The sequence below is a fragment of the Myotis lucifugus genome, unplaced genomic scaffold, assembly GCF_000147115.1.
Source record: "Myotis lucifugus unplaced genomic scaffold, Myoluc2.0 scaffold_0, whole genome shotgun sequence".
Lineage (NCBI taxonomy): Eukaryota > Metazoa > Chordata > Mammalia > Chiroptera > Vespertilionidae > Myotis > Myotis lucifugus.
This window is the reverse complement of record NW_005871048.1, coordinates 24174727-24197148: the sequence shown is the minus strand read 5'-3', so window position 1 is coordinate 24197148 and position 22422 is coordinate 24174727. Positions and strand designations below refer to the sequence as shown.

The following is a 22422-nucleotide window of genomic DNA, read 5'->3' as shown; positions in this document are numbered from 1 at the left end:
GAGATCAAAAAGGGAAGGTTAACCTCTTCTGGCTATGAGTTGAGCCTTCCCTGGTTTTAAAAATTTTTGCAGTAATGGGTTCCCAGTTATTCTCAGTGTTTTTTTTTTTGGTAGACCAGGATTCCTAGCCCAGCAAATTAGAATTGTTTTCTTCTCCAGTCCTTCTGACAGTCATATTCTTATACCTCTTCACATGTTTCCAAAGATTGTATATGAAGAACACTGATTTATATATATTTGCAATTAAAATCTTGGCAAAATACACCAATTCATTTCCAGTTCAGCCACTGGTAAACCATACCTTCTCTGTGTATGTATAACTTGCACACATTCTCCCATAGATCAATGAACTGAAGATTTGGTTACTATTCAAAATGGAAAGACAACAAATAAAACATAACAAAGGACATTCTACCTAGTTCTGATCATCTGGAAATAGTTCTGGAATGCTCTGAGAGAGGGGTTAGGTCCAGCTGCAGCTACGTAGTTTGGATAAGCTCTCCAGTATCCAGATATTCGAAAATACATGGGAAGAAGAACAGGAAACCAACCATTTATTACTTCACTGAACAACTGCTGTGCTAAGTGACATACATGGGATTTCATTTAATCCTCTTCAGAGTTGAATATTTTGCAACTAGGTAAGTGGGCGATAGGGCAATTTTATAAATGAGAGGACTAAGACCCTGAGAGATTAAATAACCTACCCTGGCTCACACAGCAAGGTTCTATTTAATTCTGAAGCTCTTTTCAGTAGACTGGTCTTATCAAATCCTCCGCTCAGTGGTTTATGTCTCGGCAGGTTAAATAACTGAGAGAGGAATTTGTATCTATATTCAAAAGGGCACTAGAAATCAATATTGTGCTCTCTATTGTTATGCTCAATATCTTCATTCTGTTGAAATTCTCTGTGATGGATGAGGTGTCCCGCTCCTGTGAAGGGGAGTATTGTACCCTGATTGGAATTAGCAGATAATAGTTTCGTTGACAAAGTTTCTTTAGACATTTTAATAGGAGGCTGAGAAGGGATAAATTAGCCATCTTTGAATATGGTGAAATTTTTAAACAGCAGGATTAAAGAATATGTAACTAAAAACTCCCTGTTGTGTAGGAATACAGAACTTTTGCTTCGGTGGAAGGATAAGCAGCAATGTTTAGAGTTTACATCCATTTCAAATGAAGCCTACTTTAAAATCATTTCTTCTATTCCCCTAAATTTTTATTCTTGGGGAAAGTGGAATGAAATGCAGTAGAAGGTGCTATTATTATTCCCATTTTATAGATGAGGAAACTGAGGCACAAAGCAGTTAAGGAATTCGCTCAAGGTCACACAATGGGCAGCAGAACTGGAATCAAACTCAAGTGGTCCGGCTTCACAGCCATCCTCCTAACGACTACAGAACACTACCCCTTTCGTATTTACAAAGGATTAAACTTGCTGTTGGTATACATTTGTGAATTTATTATTTTTATATGGCTTCCAGAATGAGATTTTAGTTCACGCCACATTTTTGTTTTGTTTTGATTGTTTAAAGGTCAGCTTGGACAAGGGAGCCTTGTTATAATTCCTGTCATGAAGCCTTGTTAAGAGCCTGCTTCACCGAGAAGCTGGCTGCAAGAATGCGCATGTGAGAGGCCCCTCTCTCAGCCGCCACAGGATTGGCTCCATCTCAGTGTTTCCTTGTGAATTCCCACTCGCTTTCTGTTAGAGACATTTGAGCCTATCATCCCGGTAGAGATTAGGCTGGCAATAGGTTTGATAACACAAGGACCGTAAGAGTCCGCATGTTCTCTCACTCTCCGTTCGGTTTATAGCTAAGAAATGAACTTGAATGCGCTGTGGAAGCCAAGCTGGAAGGCTCTGAGACAGTTGTTCAGGAGAGCTGGAACTTCTTACTCTGATGCAGCAATAATATCAGCAGCCACGTGTGCTCTAAGTGAGCTCATAATCTTTTAGAATTTGTACAAAACTTTGCTGCTTCCGAGATTCCTATCTCTGTATTGCCTGGAACCTAGACCTCAGCAAGCCATGCATTTGAATCCAAAGAAAATGCTGTAATGCAAAATAAGGTTGCCTTTTTTTCTTTAAGGAAGATAAACAACGTTAGTGCGTAACTTCTCAAAGCAGTGGTCACCACAGAACTGCACTTCCACTCGGAGACTGAGGAAAACGTTTGAGGCTGCTGCTATTCATAAAACAAAAATCACTGCTGTTTATGGACTTTCCATGTGCCAGGCACCGAGCCAAACACTTCATAAGCACGCCCTCCTTTAAGCCTCAATACCAGCTTATGACGTGGTATCATTTTTATACCCATTCAATCCAGATAAAAGCTCTGATTTGGAAGAGTGAAGCAGCTTCCCTGAAGTTACAGCTAAAATTAGACCCCAGGTCGGTGGGACTCCAGAGGCCAAACTCTTGTCTTTCCTAATTGACCATGTATCATTGGCTACATTATTTAATAAGCTCCACATAATTACAGTATATAACATTAGAGATGCAGCACTCAAGAATTCTTAAGCCTGACAATTTACAGGTGAGGATACTGTTCCAGAGAGGTTAAGACTCAAAGGTCACATACCTTGCAAGGGCCTTCTTCTTCATTGTTCATTATGGAGCATCTATTATGCTGCAATGGCTTGACTCACAGGCATAAGTAAATCCTAGCTGGACAAACTTTTTCTCAGGGGGAAAAACCAGAAGAGGGGGCCAGGCTATCTTTTCCGGGTCTAACTTCTCTACTTCGCTTTATGTTGGGCAGCCAATGTCAGACATTATTTCATGTATCGAGAAAAGCAACGGGGGGCGGGGGGGGCAGGGGGGAGGTGGCAAAAGGGGGAGGGGGAAATGAGGACTTCTGTATTAGTGTCAACAATAAAAATAAAGTGGAAAAAAAAAGAAAGAAAAAGAAAATCATTCAGGATCCTTAGAGGCAGGAACATAATGTCAGGAAAAAAGTTGCGTTGCTACTCTTTGATAACGAATCCAGGCGCTTGTTCTTTAACTTGCCCCCAAGATAATTATCATTCCAGAACAAAACCAAAAACAAAACACGCCCCACTGGAATACTGGGGTTTGCAAAGCAATGCAAATGAATCCATTTCCTCGTAGTACCGGAAGTTCAACTTCATGCCTTCTGTGGATTTTTCCTAAGCACTTAGAGTGGTCCAGTGTCAGAGCTCTTAATCAGACACTCGCAGCGCGTGGCCAAAAGTCCTGCAGCCTCTCTGGCTTGGACTGAGATCACCGATCAGCTGTGGCCATTGTCTGGGTTTCCAGGCAACGTTAGGATGTTTGTTTTGAACTCTGCCCACATGTTGCATCAGAGGCCAAAGCTTCTGTGCTTTTCACTTTCCAGAGCAAGCAGAGAGTAGACACTATTTTTATCCTGCCTGTGTGTCCCTTTTAGTGCTCTGTTTCGTGAACTCAGCTGCAATGGCATCAACCATCCTGTTTCCCCCAGACTCGCTGTGGTCGGCAAACTGCGGCTCGAGAGCCACATGCAGCTCTTTGGCCCCTTGAGTGTGGCTCTTCCTAAGCCTTAGGAGTACCCTAATTAAGTTAATAACAATGTACCTACCTATATAGTTTAAGTTTAAAAAATTTGTCTCTCAAAAGAAATTTCAATTGTTGTACTGTTGATATTTGGCTCTGTTGACTAATGAGTTTGCCGACCACTGCCCCAGAGGATGCTCAGAGCTCCTCGCTTTGCAGTGCTCCCCTTCATCTAGCCGGCTGCACTCTGGATTGAGTATCTCTGATACTTTCCCACCTCTAGGTCTAGCTCATCTGGAATGACAGACACATCTCAGCCTTCATCTTCATTTTTTAAAAATTCAAATATTTTATTTTAGTTTTTGAAAGTAGGGGAGTCACCACTTCTTAACTGTGAGGTCTTGGATAAGTTACCTAACTTCTGAGCCTCGGTTTTCTCATTTATAAGATGCAGATAATAATGGTGACCTCCTAGGATTCTATACAGATCTAGTGAAATCAGACAGGTAAAGCACCTGTCATATGGAAGATTTGATAGTCCCCGCCCCTCTGTTGATCACACAATTAGTATAAATACTAAATAAGTAGTTCCCATCGCCTCTGTGAAGTCTTTCCTAACCATCTCCCAAACCAGCATCTCAGAAATCGTCTCCCTCTTCTGATCTCTTACAACATCACATTGCACTTAAGTTCCTATTGTAATCAACCTTATATTCTGCATGTGCTGAGATGTGCGTATGTTGGTGCCCTAAGTAGATCTGCTGGCACAAAGGGATGGCTCAGCTTCACTTATAGGTGATCCATTATCTTTCATCAGAATCACAGTCTTGTTATGATAAATAATATACTTTGGTAGGTGACTGTATGGCAGGTCTCTTTAAAAGCACCGTTATTATGCTATGTTAGTAATTTAAGGCATTGCAAGAATGTATGCCATGGTGTGACAGCATGGCTAACAATAGACAGACCTGAACATCTGAATTGAATCAGCCTGACGTGAATGAGCCCTCACTGCAGACACCTGTGGTCACTGGGTCCCAGGTGCTGTTTGTGAAGCACAGGGGAGCGCTCCTTAGAAAGCGCCGCCCTCAGCCGCCGGCTGCTTGCTCCGGTGTCGTACAGGAGGCAGCCCCGGGATTTGTCGTGTACATGTGTCTTTTAAGTTGTACAACTGCCCGGTTGATGACAATAAACTTGTAAGTGACTGTGTATTTAATCTGGGTTATCCTAACCAGTTTTCTGATGTGCTTTGAGCAAAATTTCTGATAATTGTAAAACTCATAATGTTGCTTTTGAGCCATCAGATAAGACTTTCGTGTTTATTCATGCACAAATGCATACATTTACTTCACAAATATTTGTTAAGGAACTACTGTGTGCTAGGCTCTGGGGATGTGCAGCAGCTGAAACAGGCATGGCTCCTGTCCTCGTAGAGTTCAAGTTCAGGTCTGCCTTATAGCTCCTGTGAGGAAAGAACTTAAAAAATAGCCATGATTCCCTCTTTCATTATTTGAGATGTGTTATTAAATAAGAATCTTATTATGGTTGAGAAACATATTATTTGTTTTTCCTCTTGTGCATCCAGCGGAGATAGTTTTAAAAGTTAAAAAACCATTATTGATTTGTCCAAGATTTTAAATTGGGAACGTTTTTAATACTTATTTTGTGTTTTGCCCATCTTGCTTGAGTATGTTGTATATAACTTGACTCTCCTAGCCCTGTGGGGTGCATGCTATTCCCATTGTGGGAAACGAGATGCTTATCAGGTTTAATGGACTTGCATGTGGACTCTTGGCCACTAAGAAGCCATCAGTCTGAAACTTAAGCATTCTAATTTGTTTATTATATTCTTGAGTCTAGCATTTTTAAAAAAAAAATGAGGTATTAAAACTATACCTCATTCTTTTTTAAGTGAAATTTTAATTGATTAGGAAATGGAAACAAAGGTTTGAATCAACAGTGATTTTTGAGTTTCTCTCTGCAACAGTACACTCAGCGTTATAGTGCATGGTGGGTTGCAAAGATGACCCCCGTCTCTTGAGCAATGTATGGCTTCATTGACAAGCCATGACATACATTTAGAAAAGAGCCCAATAGCCCTCCAACGCACCATCTATGAGTAAGTGTTCACGTGAGAAGTACAAACATGAGTTGAGAAGATCATCTGAGCTAAAACAGATGCTGGTGTTGTATCTTGAGCTAAATCCTCAAGGGGAGGGGTAAGTAGGACCTGAACAGGGAAAAGGCTTTGTAGGGGATGAGAATGGCAGGATGAAAGGCTCAGAGGTGGAATGTGGCGTGATGGTGGTGATGACACTAGCTGTTGCCCAGCATGTATCGTTTGCCAAGCACTGTTATTGGTTCATGTACATTAACTTATTGTTAAAACAACCCTATGAAGTAAGAATTGTTACTATTTCCATTTTACAGATGTGAACACTGAGGCACAGAGAGGTTAAGTAACTTGCTTGAGGTTGCACATGAATTCAGTGTCAGCTGGAATTCCACCGGACAGTCTTGAGTCCAGACTCCTCTCACACTCTTAACCAGTGAGCTATGCTGCCTGATGAGGCACCCACGAGACAGGAAGGACACCCTGGCTGAAGGGGAATTGTGGGCAATATTTAGGGAAATAGTGGAATAGATAGATTAGGTCAAGGTCAAGTAATAGAGAGTCTAAAGTTCAGACAGAAGATTATGGGCCTTATCTAGGACGCAGTGGGAAACCATAGAGAGTTTAGTATTTCATCAGAGTGGGAACATGGTACACATTTATTTCAGATAAATTAGTCAGGCAGACAAAGACAGAAAGGATTGGGAGCTAGAGATGAGGGTTGGGATGGGGGTGGGAAAGAACCAGACCTGGAAACTATTAGAAGTGCCTTGATATAATCCAGGTGTGGGAGATCCGTGATTAGATCAGGCAAAAGAAATGAAAGAGTGGCGTGGTGGTGACGACTAGCACTGTGCCCGACGCCCTCCGGTGGTTCCGGGCCAGGGGAGTTCCCCGCATTCCGTCATTTGACCTTTACATCAACTCCAGTGGGAGGTGGTGTTCCTCCCAGTTTAGAGTGGAGGCAGTGGAGTCTCCAGGAGGTTAATTAATGTGGATTAGCAAGTACTGGAGCCGAGATTGGAGCCTGCATCTTTCTTGGCTTCCTCACTTTAAGGAAAAATAATGTAGTCTGGTGATAAAGTAGGGAGTCTGCTGTTAAGTTAGGGAGAATAGTTCACATAATCATAATAAATGATAGTTAGGGTCATGGGGAGAAATCAACTTCCTGAGATAGCAGTACTACAAGAGAGAAGGAGAGGGTTTGTGACTGAATATTAAAGAACACAGAGCAGGATGGGCAGGTGGAAGAGCTTCCAGAAGGAAACAGTTGGGGGGGGGGGGGGCAGGGAGGGCCTCCCCCCTAATACAGAGGTTTTCAACCTGGGCTGCACATTAGAATCACCTGGCAATCTTTTTAAAATCCTGATTTCTGGGCCTCATCCTCCAGAAATTCTGTTTCTTTGTTATGGGGTGGGGCCACAACATTAGTAACAAGAAACAGAATTTCCGGAGGATGAGGCCCAGGAATCAGGATTTTAAAAAGATTCCCAGGTGATTCTAATGTGCAGCCCAGGTTGAGAACCACTGCTCTAGGGTCACTGCGGCTGTGGGCGAGGGCGGTCTGTGATGCACAGTGAAACTGCTGCGGGAACATCGGGTGGAAAAGGAGAGTACCTCCATGCGGCTGGCGTTCCTAGCAACCCTCCACAACACGAGCTAACCTACCTGACCAGGTGTGTGAGGGTGGTTAGTGTTGCAGGTGGGAGGACCCAGGAATGCTGACGTGAGGGCGGGGAGAGGAAGCAAGCTCTGGGCTGAGGTGCAGCCACTCTGACTCACTCCAGTGCGCTTTCTGAGCCACGCCAGCCAGTGACAGCGGGAGATCCAGGTGAGGCCGCTGTGGGTCTGGACAGGAGGGAGTGTGGAGTCCCATAAACCAGATGGAGCTACCCAGAAAGACTCTGAAAGCCTTCTAGGGGACCAAGCAAGTGAGAGGACGCTATGACGTGGAAGACAGAGAAGTAAAGAGCTGAGGGAATGACTTTGTCGGCCAGATTTGATGGCAGCAGAATGGATGAGTAAGCCCTCGAGGTCCACTCCTTCTAAGGGAGCCTTTAACTCCCACGGCGTGGCCCTTCACCGGGACCTGTGCGGAGCTCACAGCTTCTCCACTCACAGCCAGCATGGTAGGAGGGTAGAGCATGGTCCTAGGTCTTATCTCTCTTCTTGGGAAGCCTCACTAGAAACCCCATGTAAATTAGAAGAAGCCCCACATAGAGACCTGCTGTCAGAGAGGGGGCAGCCGATTAGTGTACCCAACAGACAGCACTTTTAAAGGGACCCCATGCGGTGGAGGGGCCATTCACGATGCGATTGAGTGATGACCTGCCTGTACAGGCACTGTGAGTGGGGACTGGAGAAGAGTGCCCATTAAGGAGGGAGCTAGTGAGACATACAGCTGAAAGGAAGGGCAAGTAGGATTTGGATATTTGGGGAAGAGAAACATCTCAACCAGTGGCACTTGTATGAAAACCATATGAAGGAGAGACAAACGAGATGAGCTCCGAGACAGGATGGGCAGCTGCCCGGAGCAGCTGTTCTGGATTGGGAGATGGGGTGGGATTGGGATCTTTAAGGGCAAGAGAAAGGAGTCGCATGTGATACAGTGGGCAGCAGGAGTCATTGTGGTTCTGCTTTACAGGGAGACATGTGCCTGGGAATGAGCAGAGAGGGTGAGAGAGCTGGAAGGCTGTACTCTGGGGGACCTTTCCAAATATTTGTGAAAAAGGAGAGCCGTTTCCACGTTCTGAGGGTCTTAAAAGCATACCGTCTTTCCCTCATATCTCTTATCCTTTACGGCAGTAAACTTCCCAAATTCTTACTGTGGCCAGTAAACACACTTAAAGAGACTTTGTGGAATGATGCCAGAAGACGAGATGCTGCATTTGATAATACAGGATTAAATATTAATTTTTCCTAAGCTCAGTCACTCTGTTTTATCGACATTGGTTTATCTTTTATGTAACGACAATATGGCCAGATTATTTGAGGTGGGCCTGAAACTGACTGAGCACTCAAACGTTTGCTTTGTCACCTAGGATTCTCTTCACGCCTCTGTTAGAGTCCTTGGGTTGTAGCGTAAGCCTGCATGCCATCCAGGCCACCTCAGTGGGCTACAAACCCTTTCAGGGCTCTGATGTGTCTTACTCATTGTGCATCCTCGGTGCCTGGGGTGCCTGGCTCGTTGCCTTTTAAATAGCAATTGTGAATGGGTGGGTGAGTGGAGAATGATTATAAGAGGTAGTTTTTCTCGACTTTGTTACTCTGGTTTATGCCTTCATTCAAGCTTGTAAATGACAAACAATACTCTGGACGTTAAGAGACTTGGGCGGGTCATTTGGGAAGGAAAGTATTGTTATGGCTGCAATTCAGTCTGATTTACAGCGCTAATCCCTGTAGAGCTATTTTCTTACATATGAGTGCTGATGGTTGTGTTTTAAAATTGGCTGCCTCTGGATGTTGACAGGACCTGCAAGGGTAGGTCCTGCAGCAGGGTCACTGGTTCAGAAATCAGGCCGCCTAGGTCCAGCCTCCCACATGCCCCTCAGAGGGGCCGCTCCGGCTTTTGCCTGGGTGATGCCTCCTCACCTTCCGTTGCCACATGAACTGTCACCTCCTCAGCATCACCTGTCCTGACTGCCTCCTGCACTAACTCTGGTTGCCTAGTCTATGCTCTTGTGGGACCCTTGATAACACTTAAAAGTAATGATTGAAGCGATTATTCTATTAATGGTATCTCTGATGAGGCAATAACTTTCGCAAGAATAGGAACCTGTGTATCGGTTTCACCACTGTGTCCTCGTCACCAAACATAGTACCTGGCACTAAGTACACTTGAATTAACCTTCAAAATTTTTTAAATTGTAAGTTATTTATACCCATGATTAGAAATTCAAACAGTACAGATTTAAAATGAAAGTATATTCAATCCCTCACTAGAGATACCAAGGATTAAAGGTTCCTTGTCTTTACAAACAGATGTAACATTGAACAAAACTACAGTTGGTTGGAGTGAATGAATTTGCAGAGGGAGGGGATTGCTTTCCTTCTTCCAGACCCTGGGCAGCAGCCTGCCTATTTCAGTTCCCAATGTCCCATGCCTCAGTGATGCGATAACACTTCCGTGGAGGAACCTGTGCTGAGAACATATGGGGCCAAGACCCTGAGCTAACCACCCATGATAACCTGCTCCATGCTAATTATAGCTATTCCTTGTAGAATTTACTGTCTTGATGGGCCTCTGAAAATTATTTTTTCTAGGAATAGAGTATTACATCCAGCTATTGCTTAATAAAGTAGTAAGGCAGGTTGGAAACCCAAGTGATTTGGGGAATGTTTTAATAAAATTGGTGTTTAGGAAATAAATTAATGTTCCCTTGAAGATTTGCAGCTTAAAAAGCATTTCATGTAGCATGTTTGGTCTTTGGTGGTTTTATATGGTGAGGGAATTCATTGAAGGAGTGGGATATATCAAAGCAAACTTTTTGAGTTTGAATGGAAATTTGTACCACCATTTCTAAATGTGGAGAGACAGAATTATATGCATAAGGGAATGTTAATCCCCACAAATTAAAAACATTCTCAAGGAAAAATAAATACACATATTTTGTCCATTAATTCAATGTGGAGGGAGGATTTATCTTAGTTCATCTTCTAGTTCTTTATCCCAAAGATGATGTGAGAGACCACTCTGTGCCCTCCTACAGGACCAGGTGTGAGTGAGTGTGTGTGTGAGTGTGTGTGTGAGAGTGTGTGTGTGTGAGTGAGAGAGTGTGTGTGTGTATATGTGTTGGAGTGGGGGGATGCTCAGTTGGTGCTGAAGTGTACTCAGAAATAGTTAAATCCATATGATTATGTTGAAAAATCAGTATATTAAAGCTTTGGACTTTTATCTGTAAATTTTAATTTTATTTAAGTATATAAATTTCATAATTCATAAACATATAATCAAGATGTTCTACATTAAGTTAGGTCTGTGGGGAAGGTGATATTGTTCATGGGCATGGGCTGTAGTGGGTTCATACAATCACCGAGAGAGGTGTTGTGTAGAGGTGGATGGGTAGGGGCCTCTCAGGGATGGGCTCATCCCGCCCTGGGTCTCAGCCTCTGAAGTGGCTCAGGGCCCAGCATCAGGGACGAGGTCTGGGGACTGTTGGCAGGGCAGCAGCTGTTTACTGACAGCCAGTTACTTAAGGAGGCAGCGTGTGCCAGATGGAATTCCTGGGCTCTAACACCTAACGACTCAAATGTTAAAGCGGTTTAATGAGCCTGAGTTGGAACTCCCAAGGATAGTAATTGTCCATTTAATATTAACCAGTGTATTGCAAGCTAAGTACTAGAGTAGTATTCAGTCCCGTGCAAGTATCACATGCACGTTCTACTGTTTGGGTGATAAGATATCAGGGGCTGGTTTCCCCTCTCACTGGCATCCCTAGGAAAGGTGTTTCAGTTACCATTCATCCCCTTCTGCCTTCCAGGTAGGAGCCTAGATGAGACAGATAATAGAGCAATATTTCCTCCACAACCCTGCCCCCACCTTCTCTTCTTACATGACACTGGAAGGACAATTCAGATCTCCCTGAGTCTGTTTCCTAGAGCTATGCCCTGTTCCTTCTATTTTGTATAATATATTATGAATAATGCATGGGCAATTTAATGAGCACCTACAATGTGCTAAACACTTTATACACATGATCTCAAATACAGCCCTGCAAAATAGATGTTATAGGCCCCAAACTGAGACTCAAAGTCACAGAGCTAGTAATTGGCAGAGCTAGCATTTGAACAACATTGTTTCAAGCTTCAAAGTCCATGCTTTCTCTAAAAAGCACACAATAATTATAATATTTCCTGAGCACTTATGTACTGGTCAGTAGTAAACTTATAAGGTAATTATCTATTGAAGAAAATTGAGAAAGGGGGAAACTGAAGATTAAAAAATTTAAGTAACTTGCCCAAGATTATTTGGTAAGTGCCACTTTCAAACTTTGAACCATTTGATCTGGTTACAATGGGTTTTACCCACTGGGTAAAACCAATTGGACTTTTGTGGGAGTGGCACTCCAGACAAGGTAAGAAGAGGTAAGAGCAAGTATGGTTAAGAGGAGCTGAAGGATGAAGTAGGGTGTGGGTTAACTAGAATCAGACTTTGTTTCTTTCCTTCCTAGGTGTCTCCTTCCTCTGCATCAACCAGCAAGTCTTCCAGTATGAACACCACAGAAAACAAGGTATGGAGCATCTCCCAGGATCAAGTTGGGTGGAGGCCTTTAAGTTGATTAATGTAAAGCAAAACAAATGTGGAATGATAGTTGGCAAATGAGTTGTATGTCCTAGGGAGCTTATGTTATAGAAGTAAACGTTCTCTTCCTAAGGTATGGGGGTTGTTGGAAACTCAAATTTCCTTTCAGTATTCACTTCAAACATCATCTATACACTTCTACATCCTTTTAGAATATCTAGAAAAGACTGGTCACCCAGAGGTTTTTTGGTCTTAGATTGGAGTGAGGGTTTTTTTATTTGTAAGATAACCTAAGTACATTTCTCTGGGTCTAAATACTAGTAAGATTATGAATTTTTAACTTCTAAATAAAAATGTTTGATTATTATAGTCATTTAAAACTAAATATAAGAATGAGAAGTGACCTAAGTGAACATAGATGAGCAACGGATATTGGTCATTTCAGCTGCTTTATGAAGTTTCTTCCTGAAATTTGAATCATGTGGGGCACCATATTATTGGTAAACCTTTGTTGAACTCTACTTGGGATCTATTCTAATAATTATTTCTTGGAATTTCAGAAGAAAAATATAAAAGAATGTCCTCCAATGGGATTGCCACATAGAGGGAGTCTAGTTCTGAAGAGCTGACCTTAAACCTTCACCCTCCGTTACCAAGTCTCAAGCTCTGTTTCTTGGGAGTATTCTTGGGTGGAGGTTTAAAGAGGGACTCTTTTCAGAGGTTCTCGACTTTATGAGGTGATATTATTTAGTGCCTCTAAGAACTACCCTAGCTCCATTATTATTAAGTTGTCTTTGTTTAAAATCCCCGACATACTTTTGCTTTCTATCTTCCACCTTACTTTGCTGTCCCAGTGAACTCCTACACCATAATTTAATACTGCATTGTAATTTAGTGATATTGAGGGATCCTATGGCCTCATCTTGAACTGTGTTTAAAGGACATTGCAAGTATCTTGAAACACACAGTTTGACTATAAGCTCTTACAAATGTCATTTAACATTCATTTTAATTTTTCAATTTATTATTAACCTAAAATTGTTATGGAATATTTTACATTTATATTAATTTTTTATGTTCACATATATATATGTATGCACACACACACACACACACACACACATCTACTGTAATAAAAGCATAATATGCTAATTAGACCAGACATCGAGGGAAGCCCGGGTCCCGGGTGCCAGAGGGAAGCCAGTGCCGGCAGCCTGGGGAAGGAAGGCCTACTCTTGCATGAATTTCGTGCATCGGGCCTCTAGTGTGTGTGTATTATTGATTTTAGAGAGGAAGGGAGAGAGAAAGATAGAAACATCAATGATGAGAGAGAATCATTGATTGGTTATCTCCTGCACGCCCCCTACTGTGGGTATCTAGCCCGCAACCCGGGTATATGCCCTTGTCTGGAATCAAACCTGGGACCCTTTAGTCTGCAGGCCTTATTTATACCTCTCTTAATCTTAAAAAAAAGAAAAATCTAATTTCAGTCTTAAAGTAATCTTAAAACTATGGTAAAAACATCTACCAAAAGACAGTTCTCATTGACCTTAGAATGCATGAAAACTTAAGAAAGTAAATAGAAAGGAGAGCCAGAAATATCGGATTTCCTTTGTATTCTATTGGTTTGTCTTTGACCCATTGCCTGATTCTAATCATCCCCCCCAACTCTCAGCTTGAGGACCAATGCTTAATTCAAGTGTGCCCTGTTTCCCAGAGCAAGTGTCAGCAAACTCTGCAGCCATCCATCGCTAAGCATTAAACAAGAGATTCCTGGAGGTTATGGAACTAGAGGAAGGGAGGGGGGAGAGGAGAGTAGGCGAGTTAAAAGAGGGAGCAAAAATAAGATGCGCCCAGTGTAGTATCACCAGTGGCTGACGCGGGACCACTTTGGCCTTAATTCCCTGTCCTTGGTAGATTTCAGTCACTGTTCTCATTAATCATCTTGGTGTGCTTCTGATGTTGGCTCATAAACATTTTTACGAACCTCCTCTGAGAGATTTTTGTGAACTTGATGGTCGTATTCCTCTAAATATTTTGAGTTCCTAGAGAACAGATTTTAATTCAAGTTAATACCTAAACCAAATCCTTGCCATGTTCTACACCTTTCAAATGAATAGATTATAATAGAAGCTATGAATAGATTCAGACTATTACAATACCAGCTGGCTTATTTTCTTTGTTAATCACTTAAAAAGTTATATCTGCATAAACTCAGAAAAGCATAGTAGTACATATAGAAACTCATTAGCAAAGATCCAGTTTGAAAGGGTCCAAAATGTAAATGTTCTTTAAAATATTTCTTTGATCATAAACTGTGTTTCCTCCCCAAACCATAAGTGTGTCAGCAGAACAAGGGTCTGTCATGTGAGGAACATTTGTACCTTCATTACTGAAGCACAAGACATTATAAATTAAGATGATATTTGGTGTTCCCCTTTTCAGATAATAGAATAAAAATAGAACTTTGTGCTAATATTACCAAGCAGATAAAAGGGAAAGAAATGACAGGAAACATTAGGCCTAATTGTTAATCTCTTACTTTGAAAAGTTTATAATATGTTTTATCTCTGTTTCTGTATCTTGCCTGTACTGAGAATGTATGTATGTACTTAAGGAATTGCCTCTTTTGACACAGGTTACCTTTGGTTGGGTACAACTCTGTAGAATACTCCACTAAAGATCCTAAATCACAGCCTGCTCTTCAGAATTATTCCTAGAACTTTAGATTAGATCTCTAGATTTTTATCGTGCAATACCAATCCATGCACTATTTGCAAAATTGTTGTAAGATTATGTTGCCAAAATTTCAGAAAACTTTTGACAACACCTGTGACTACTCCTTTGATAATAACCAAACATTAGAAATATAGGTGAAAAAAAAAATTTTGTTCAAGCAGCCTTTACACAGGAAAGGAGGGGGAAGGAAAGAGATCCCAAATTAATTTTATCAATGGAAAACTTACAGATTTCCTCTCACCAAAAAAGAGTAAATTCAAACTGAAATATTTGCTTGAGACTTTAGAAATTAAGAGCCTGCAACTTCTTGGAGTTGTATCCATCTGCATAGGGTAAATGCAATGCGTGAGTACAACGGGTTTTGATATAAACATTTTAGCCCTATTTGTACATGGTACTTATTTTACTGTCAGACAAATAAAACCACACTTGGGGCTGTGCTCTTACGTTAGGCCATTCCAGTCAGCAAACAGACGGAAGGAACACCTCCTCCTCACAAGAAAAGACACAAAAAACAGGTGATGTGGCTCGTTGTCCTAGCTCACTTTAGCTGCTTGGCACGTGCTTACTGCAGTTCACAGTCTCCTGTAACCCTCTGACCCATCACAGACTTTCTGGCTTAATCACCCATTGCCCACATTCCGGCACTAAAAATAAATTTCACTGCTCGCTGTACTCTTGGTTCTGTCACCATCCCATTGTTTCACACTGTCAGATGAAACCTACAATGACTATTTCACTCATATAGAGACTGATCATGCTAGTGTGGCTTTGAAGGATGAGGGTTTTTATTTTATTTTGCTTATGTATTTGCTGCAGTGTTCATAGTAATAAATCTCTACATATCTTTGATACATATAGGAAAATGTAAGATGTAAATTGGTACTTAATAAGAGCAGATTATTAGTGTGCTTAAGTGTTTATCTAAAGAGTTACAATTTCAAGCAAAGTATAATCTTAACTCATAACATTTACATTTATAAATACATCAAAATCATCTCTTTAGCTTCCTTAGTTGAGGAAAATCTATGATAAACTTTGTAAATAATGTCCATTTTTCCTTCCTTCCTTTTTCTTTCTTTCTTTTTTCTGAATTTAGGCTGTAAAATCGGAACCTGAAAAGAAGTCACAATCAACTGAAGTGAGTGTTGTAAGTCAGCTATGAGATATTTGGATTCTTTGCAATAGTAATGAATAATGAAGTTCCTTATTTGCTGATACTGAATGGTAAAAGGATTTTTGTCAGCTAATTTAATTAATTAGAACATGATTTTATAGAGTATATGTAAAATAATTATAACATTAAATTTACATATCACTAAAATTAATGTATACTAATCTATAATAATAAAAGCAAAATATGCTAATTAGGTGGGATGTCCTTCTGGACGACCTTCTGGACGAAGCCAGGGCTGTGAGGGAAGCCCGGGTCCTGGGTGCCAGAGGGAAGCCGGTGCTGGCAGCCGGGGGAATGAAAGCCTACTCTTTCACGAATTTCATGCATTGGGCCTCTAGTTTATAAATAAAGATAATATGCTTCAGAAGGAATTTTGTTCAAATCTATATATTCTTTTATATTGTTTAAAAATAAGCAATAGGAGCAAAGGACAGAGTTCAAAGGGTAATGAGTGTCTAATTACTTTAATGATGAGCTGTCCAGAATAACTGTCTGTTGAACCTAGTACCCAGATAACTAAAGCTGAGAGTCTGGCTTACTCCTGACAGTCTTACCTTGGTTGGTAGAACTAGTTACTTAGGAGACAGCTCTGACTTCCTCTTGGGAGCAGCTTCCCCGGCTTCCTTGACTCAAGGCTGTCTAGACTGAAAGCCAACCTGTGTCCACATGGAGAGTGATCCGGGGTGTCTGCAGCCACAGCAAATGTTCTCATCAATCGGGTGCTGCTCTTTCAAGCACACCCAAGCAAATACTCAGGTAAAACCTCAAGGTTTCCTGTGGGAAAGCACAGAGGTGGTTCTGGCTAAAGTACTTTAGGTGCAGGCAAGGGTGAGGAGGTTTCCTGTGGGAAAGCACAGAGGTGGTTCTGGCTAAAGTACTTTAAGTGCAGGCAAGGGTGAGGTCATCTGGGTGAAAGCTGAGGCTTGTCTGATTTGGTGTGAGGCATCTTGGCGGCCCCCAAGGATGGTAATTCCATAGTCAGCTCTAGAGGAAGAAGTCAACAGCCAGGTGGGGGTTGTCTTCTACTTTATATTTAAATGCTTTTGGTTGTCTACCCAATATCAAGAGAATTGCAACACAGAAAAGACTGTAAATCATTCCGTTTAAGAAAATGCAAGTTTTTTAAAATCTCCTGTGAAAGGAGATTTTTAAAAAATTAATTTCTAGAGTAGAATCCCCTTTTTTCCCACCAAACTCAGAGGTCACAGTGACCACTTGTCATCTCTGTGCATAAACCTGCAGTTACCGAAAGAACTGCATGAATTATGAGAAACAGCCCATAGTTTAGAGAGATATACCTATTTGAAAAGTTGTTCTAGGTGAAAACTAAATTTTTTATTCTTCTTCTATAATTATCATTATCAGACTGTTGGTAGGATTGCTGTTGACCAGAAAGCACATGTCTGCTTCTCTAGTTGGGTCATTCTCAAGAGAGGCAAAACGGTCTAATTGGGAATTTTGTTCTTGAGCCTGTTTGGAATTATGAAAACAATGAACTCCAATGTAATTGATGTTTTATCTTTTGAAATTGACAGCCACCTCTGCTTATTGACGGAAAAAAACTAGAAAAAAAGCCAAAGGAACAACATGAGGTAAATGATCATCATTAGTACTTGATAGCATAAGGTGAAGCCTTTTGTGTGTGTGAGGGATGAAATACGAAATTCTCATCAATCAAGACTTAAGTCCCCAGGAGGATCACTTTGTGAATTATATGATTGTCTAACCACTATGCTGTATAGCTGAAACCAATATAAAATAATATTGAATGCCAACTGTAATGGAAAAACCTTTTAAATGTAAATTGCTATAGAAACAAGTCCTGTGAGGATGGCTGGTATTTGTTTTTAGCTAAAATAGCACCACCATGCGGCAGCAAAAGGATTTGCAATTTACTCATGATTCTTGCTGAATTTGGGGGGATTTGCATTATTTCAAATTTTGTACCTAAGGTGAAATTTTATCACATTGATATCACACTAACTTAAATTTGCACAATTCAAAACTGCATAAAACACAACTGTTTTGAGCACTTCCTACTCTATTGAGAAAAGTATCTGTATTTGTCATCTTGTTAACAATGCGGTGTGTGTGTTTTCAGCCAGAAAGTCTATCCAAAAGCACATCACATACAGCAAGCAAGCATGGTCATAAAGAAAAAGCAGTTTCCAGGCCAAGTGAGCAGCCAACGTCAGAGAAACCAAGCAAACCAAAGGTAAATAAATCAGATGAATAGCTAGGAAAACACTAACACCAACTAGGGGGTGAGATACAGGTCCTCTCTCGCCATGGACATGTAGGTGAAGCTGCTGAGCTGTGCCAAATATATCTTTGATTGTAATGATTTGGTGCTACCATGTTGCTGGTTTCGCGAATAGCCTTGTGGAAACATGGGCCTATGAAAGGCCTGAGAAGAGCACCAGACGGGTCCCGGGGGTGTTCCATCCAGTCCTCTCCTACGGCCCATCAGGGTCCAGTCACAACGGCAGGGCAGCAGGCTCTGGTGCCTCGCAGACAGGAAGCTGCCTGGACCCCTCTCCTTACGGGCGGTGGGAACCCAGATGCCCTGCATGATCTGCTGCCATGGAAGCCTGGAAGAGTTTTTAGGGTCTTGTGCTAGAAGAGATGAACTTTCAGAGCCAAGAATCAGAAAGAGTCTCCATATTTCTAGAACCACTGGGGGTCAACTATTAGAAGAATAAACAAATATGAGAGAAACTTTCCCACTGATAGCTCTTGCAAGACAAGAACCAGTCCTGCTTAACAGTGTACTTCATATCAGAGATTGTAATCTCTGGCCCACCAGTTAAAGGCAGCTCATGTGTGTTTTGTTCAAGTGTATTTTGTTTGGCTTACAATATTATTTAAATTAGCTACCGACAAAGTCAGAATATTTCACATAAAATCAAAATGTCTAGCCTCTCTAGAAAAATCAGGATACTTGGCAACAGTGGGCTCACGTGGCAAGAATTGATGAGAGCTTGACACCTGGTATATGAGCTCTAATTTACCACAGTCCCTCCCTGGCCCACTTCACTATTTGTGTTACCTGCACGGACTCTGTAAGCGCGGAGTCCAGCCTCGTGGGGTTGGTGCTCAGCGTTGTATCATGTTCAGTGGAAGCGAGTGACCTTTCCTATACAAGATGTCCACAGGGCAAACTGGCTCAGCAGTGACATTTGAAAAATGCATAATCTCAAAAACAGTCAAAGAGACTGAGTTCTGTTCGTCTTTCATCCTCCTGCTTAGACTAAATCTCAGGACACAGGTGGAAAGAGCGCTGCTGCTGCTGGTGTGGCTGTGGCCTCTGGCAAGTCAGACGACAAGGTGAGCACACACAAGCAGACGTGGGGTGTGCGTGGGCCCGATACTTATCAGTCTCTCGTGAGAAACGTACTCAGGGGAGTTCCATTCTACCTGGGCTTTACCGCTGGCTCTCATTGACCATTTAGGGTTCTGGTGCTGCCACACTCAAAACTGAACATTGTTCATATATTTGTGAAGAAGATCACGTAGCTGAGGGATATAGAGTGAGCAGAATACTGAAATTGATTTTAAAATCCATATATTCAATAAATATTTATTGGTCACCTGCCATGTATAAGGCCTGGTATCAGGATTGAGGAAATTGACATGTGGGTTGACTCAGAGCCTGCCTTCAAGATGTACAGGCTTGAAATAAAGCAAATAAAATTGCCGTGAGCATTTGAATGGCATTACTCTGAATTGTCAGCAAGTTCGTTCCTAGTAAACCATGAATAGTCACAACATCTACACGAATTGATATGGGAGGCTTTCCAAGGGGACAACATAAACCCCCTCAGAAGAGAATATATATACCCTTCTGGCCAATTATGGGCAATTTTCCCTTCGGTCCTTGATGAGCCAGTTAAGATTCTTGCTTGGAAATGTAAGCTGAGAAGTAGTCTGTTTCTACTCATGCAATAGAGTGTTACCCATGTGGAGCCACCTCCCTTAGAAATGCTAGTGCTTGTTTCTCTGGAAACACAAATAAGTAATCGAAGCAATAATGAGAAGATGAAAACAGAAAGGAATATGTACTTACCTATTTTCCTGCTTCTCGCAATAGAAAAGATACTCTCCTGAAGGCTCAATGATAAGGCAAGTCGTAGGATAAATTATGGCACATCTGCCCGAAATATCCAATTTTTCTCAGATTTGGGGAGAAAAATGCACATTGTTTTGTTGAAATAAATGCAGATATCTTAGAGTGTAATGGTAAACTTTATAGACAGTTTTAAATGAAAATACCCAACTTTAGTTTAAAAAGTATTTTCTTGCAGTAGACCACTTGAGACCCCTACCCCCAACCCACCCAAGGGGTACACGTTACTCTCTCATGTTGATGAAATGGTTTGAAAAAAGGGTGGATTTAAGACAGAGGATTAGATCTGATAGAATAGATTTTAAAATTAAGCAAAAATTTAAATTTTACTTTTGATATAAATTAGAGTTATCAGTGAAATCTGAAAAATAAAATTAGGAGAGGTTTATATGGAATTCTAGTTTGCACTGATTTGAGCTGGCGAATCACTTTTCTTTGCCTCTGATTTGTCTCCCATAACATGGGCTTGATCAGATCTGCATGTTTTAAGGTTTTTTTTTTTAGTGCATACCAGGCTGAAAGCACTGTGTGTGACACCCGCGCTGCAGGCTGGCCATCTAGGGGTGGGAAGAAGACACTCTGCCTCAGCTGCAGTTCAAGGCAGGTTGAGACAGGGAGCTGTTTGGTGAGGACCCAATAGGTCCTGACTGCGGGGATCCACAGGGACCTTGAGTAGATCCAGTCTGAGTGGGGCGTGGAAGCATAGCCTGGATTGCAGGCTTGCAAAGGCATCAACATGGAAAAGGAGAAGATGTGTTCTGGGAGCAGCGTGCATTCCAGTGTTGGGTGAAGCACAGGGCGGTGAGCAGTGGGGCTGTAAGACCAGAAGGACAGGTTGAGGCGTTGCTGTGGAGACTGCTAAGGGGAGTTAGTGATTCAACAGGCAGAGGATAAACAGTGTGAAAGAGATTAGAGAACAGATGCAGCGGTACCATTAACACCAAGCTGCAGGAGGATTATGAAAGTGACCACAGGGGGATTACAGATAGGAAGGTGGGAGGTTGGTCAGGGGCTGTTCCAGTAGTCCTGGTGAATCCTAATTTAGTGTAAATGCGAGCTGAGATAGAATAAACTAGTGGGGAGAAAGGGAGGAGGCATTGCAGAGGTAAATCCTTCAGGTTTTAGGAAATGATTGGGCAAAGGTAAAGAAAATCTCAGGCTAACTTGGGGCTGGAGTCTGCAGGAGCTAGGTTGGTAACCCTAAGGTGAGGGCTCCTGCCAGGGCAGGGAGAGTGAGTGCCTCCTGAAACTGTGAGCCGGCCCCTGGTTGCCACTGGGAGGTGGACACAGTTCACCAGAGGAATTGGTTGAGGAGGAAACGTGCATTTGATTTTGGACAAGCCGAATGGGTTTGAGGTGTCCCAAGAAAGATGTGTAGTCAGGCCATTAGAATACTGTTTTGGAGTAGTGAAGAAGGGGGAGAGCGAGAATTGGGGATGGCCCCCACAGTATTTTTTAAATCTTCACCCAAGGATATGTTTATTTACTTTAGAGAGAGAGAGAGAGGAAGGGAGGGAGACAGAAAGCCAAACAACGATGTGAGGGAGCGGTGACCTCCCATCCATGCCCAGATGGGGATCAAACCACAACCTTTTCGGTGTACAGGAGGGCGCTCCAACCAACTGAGCCACCAACTGAGCCACCAGGCCAGGCCTCCCTCCCCTTCCCCTCCAGTGTTTTTAATGTGTCGCAGTCATTTATTTAACACTTCCTTTTTAAAAAAAATATATTTTATTGATTTTTTTTTACAGAGAGGAAGGGAGAGGGACAGAGAGCCAGAAACATCAATGAGAGAGAAACATTGATCAGCTGCCTCCTGCACGCCCCCCACTGGGGATGTGCCCGAAAACAAGGTACATGCCCTTGACCGGAATCGAACCCAGGACCCTTGAGTCCGCAGGCCGACGCTCTATCCACTGAGCCAAACTGGTTCTGGCAAACACTTTCTTAAATTAAGCACTTAGAAAGGGCTCAGTATGTGCAAACACTGGCTCTCACACTTTATAGACTCATTTACCTAATCCTCACAACCCCTGAGGTAGGTGCAGTCACTCTCTGAGATAGAACAAACATGAGGACACTGAGGTGCAGCCAGTGCTTGTCGGGGTGCAAACCCAGGCAGTTGGAGTCTGTGCTCTCCGCCTCCAGACTCTGCTGCCCAGAATTCAGGGGCTGGCAAATGGGACATAGTTTGCTATTGTCTTCATCCTGGCAACGTCGCCCATTGCGTTGCTGCCAGGCCCTGAAAGCATTTGGCCCCTGGCCCTAGAGAATGGTCTTGGACCAGACCACCAGCACAGGCAGAAATGTGTAGACCGTGTGCAGTTGGGGGTAAAGCAGAAGAGATGTCAGAGGCGGCAGAGAACAGGGGGCACAAACGCCCGAGTAGAACCAGGATGGTGCTTGGTCATGGCTGCCGTGGGAGGTGAGAGTCATAGAGGGGTCCTTGCCAGGGTCTGGGTAACGGCATGAAATCACAGATTGGAGAGTTATTGGCAATCATTGATAGAGCAACAGAAGCGCTGGTAGA

General features: G+C 42.3%; 1 protein-coding gene across 12 annotated transcripts in view; it reads left to right on the top strand.

Moving 5' to 3' along the window:
* Positions 1-22422, top strand: part of CAST (calpastatin) — a 110046-nt gene that overhangs the window by 46193 nt on the left and 41431 nt on the right. For 7 of the 12 annotated variants that reach the window (XM_023749801.1, XM_023749800.1, XM_023749803.1 and 4 more), the window contains 6 exons: positions 11780-11839; positions 15042-15107; positions 15689-15739; positions 17302-17358; positions 17868-17981; positions 19016-19093. In XM_023749801.1, coding sequence (XP_023605569.1) covers positions 11780-11839; positions 15042-15107; positions 15689-15739; positions 17302-17358; positions 17868-17981; positions 19016-19093 — 426 coding nt within the window. The remainder of the gene's footprint in view (positions 1-11779; positions 11840-15041; positions 15108-15688; positions 15740-17301; positions 17359-17867; positions 17982-19015; positions 19094-22422) is intronic. The other 5 variants (XM_014467927.2, XM_023749816.1, XM_014467873.2 and 2 more) reach the window with 3 other exon arrangements.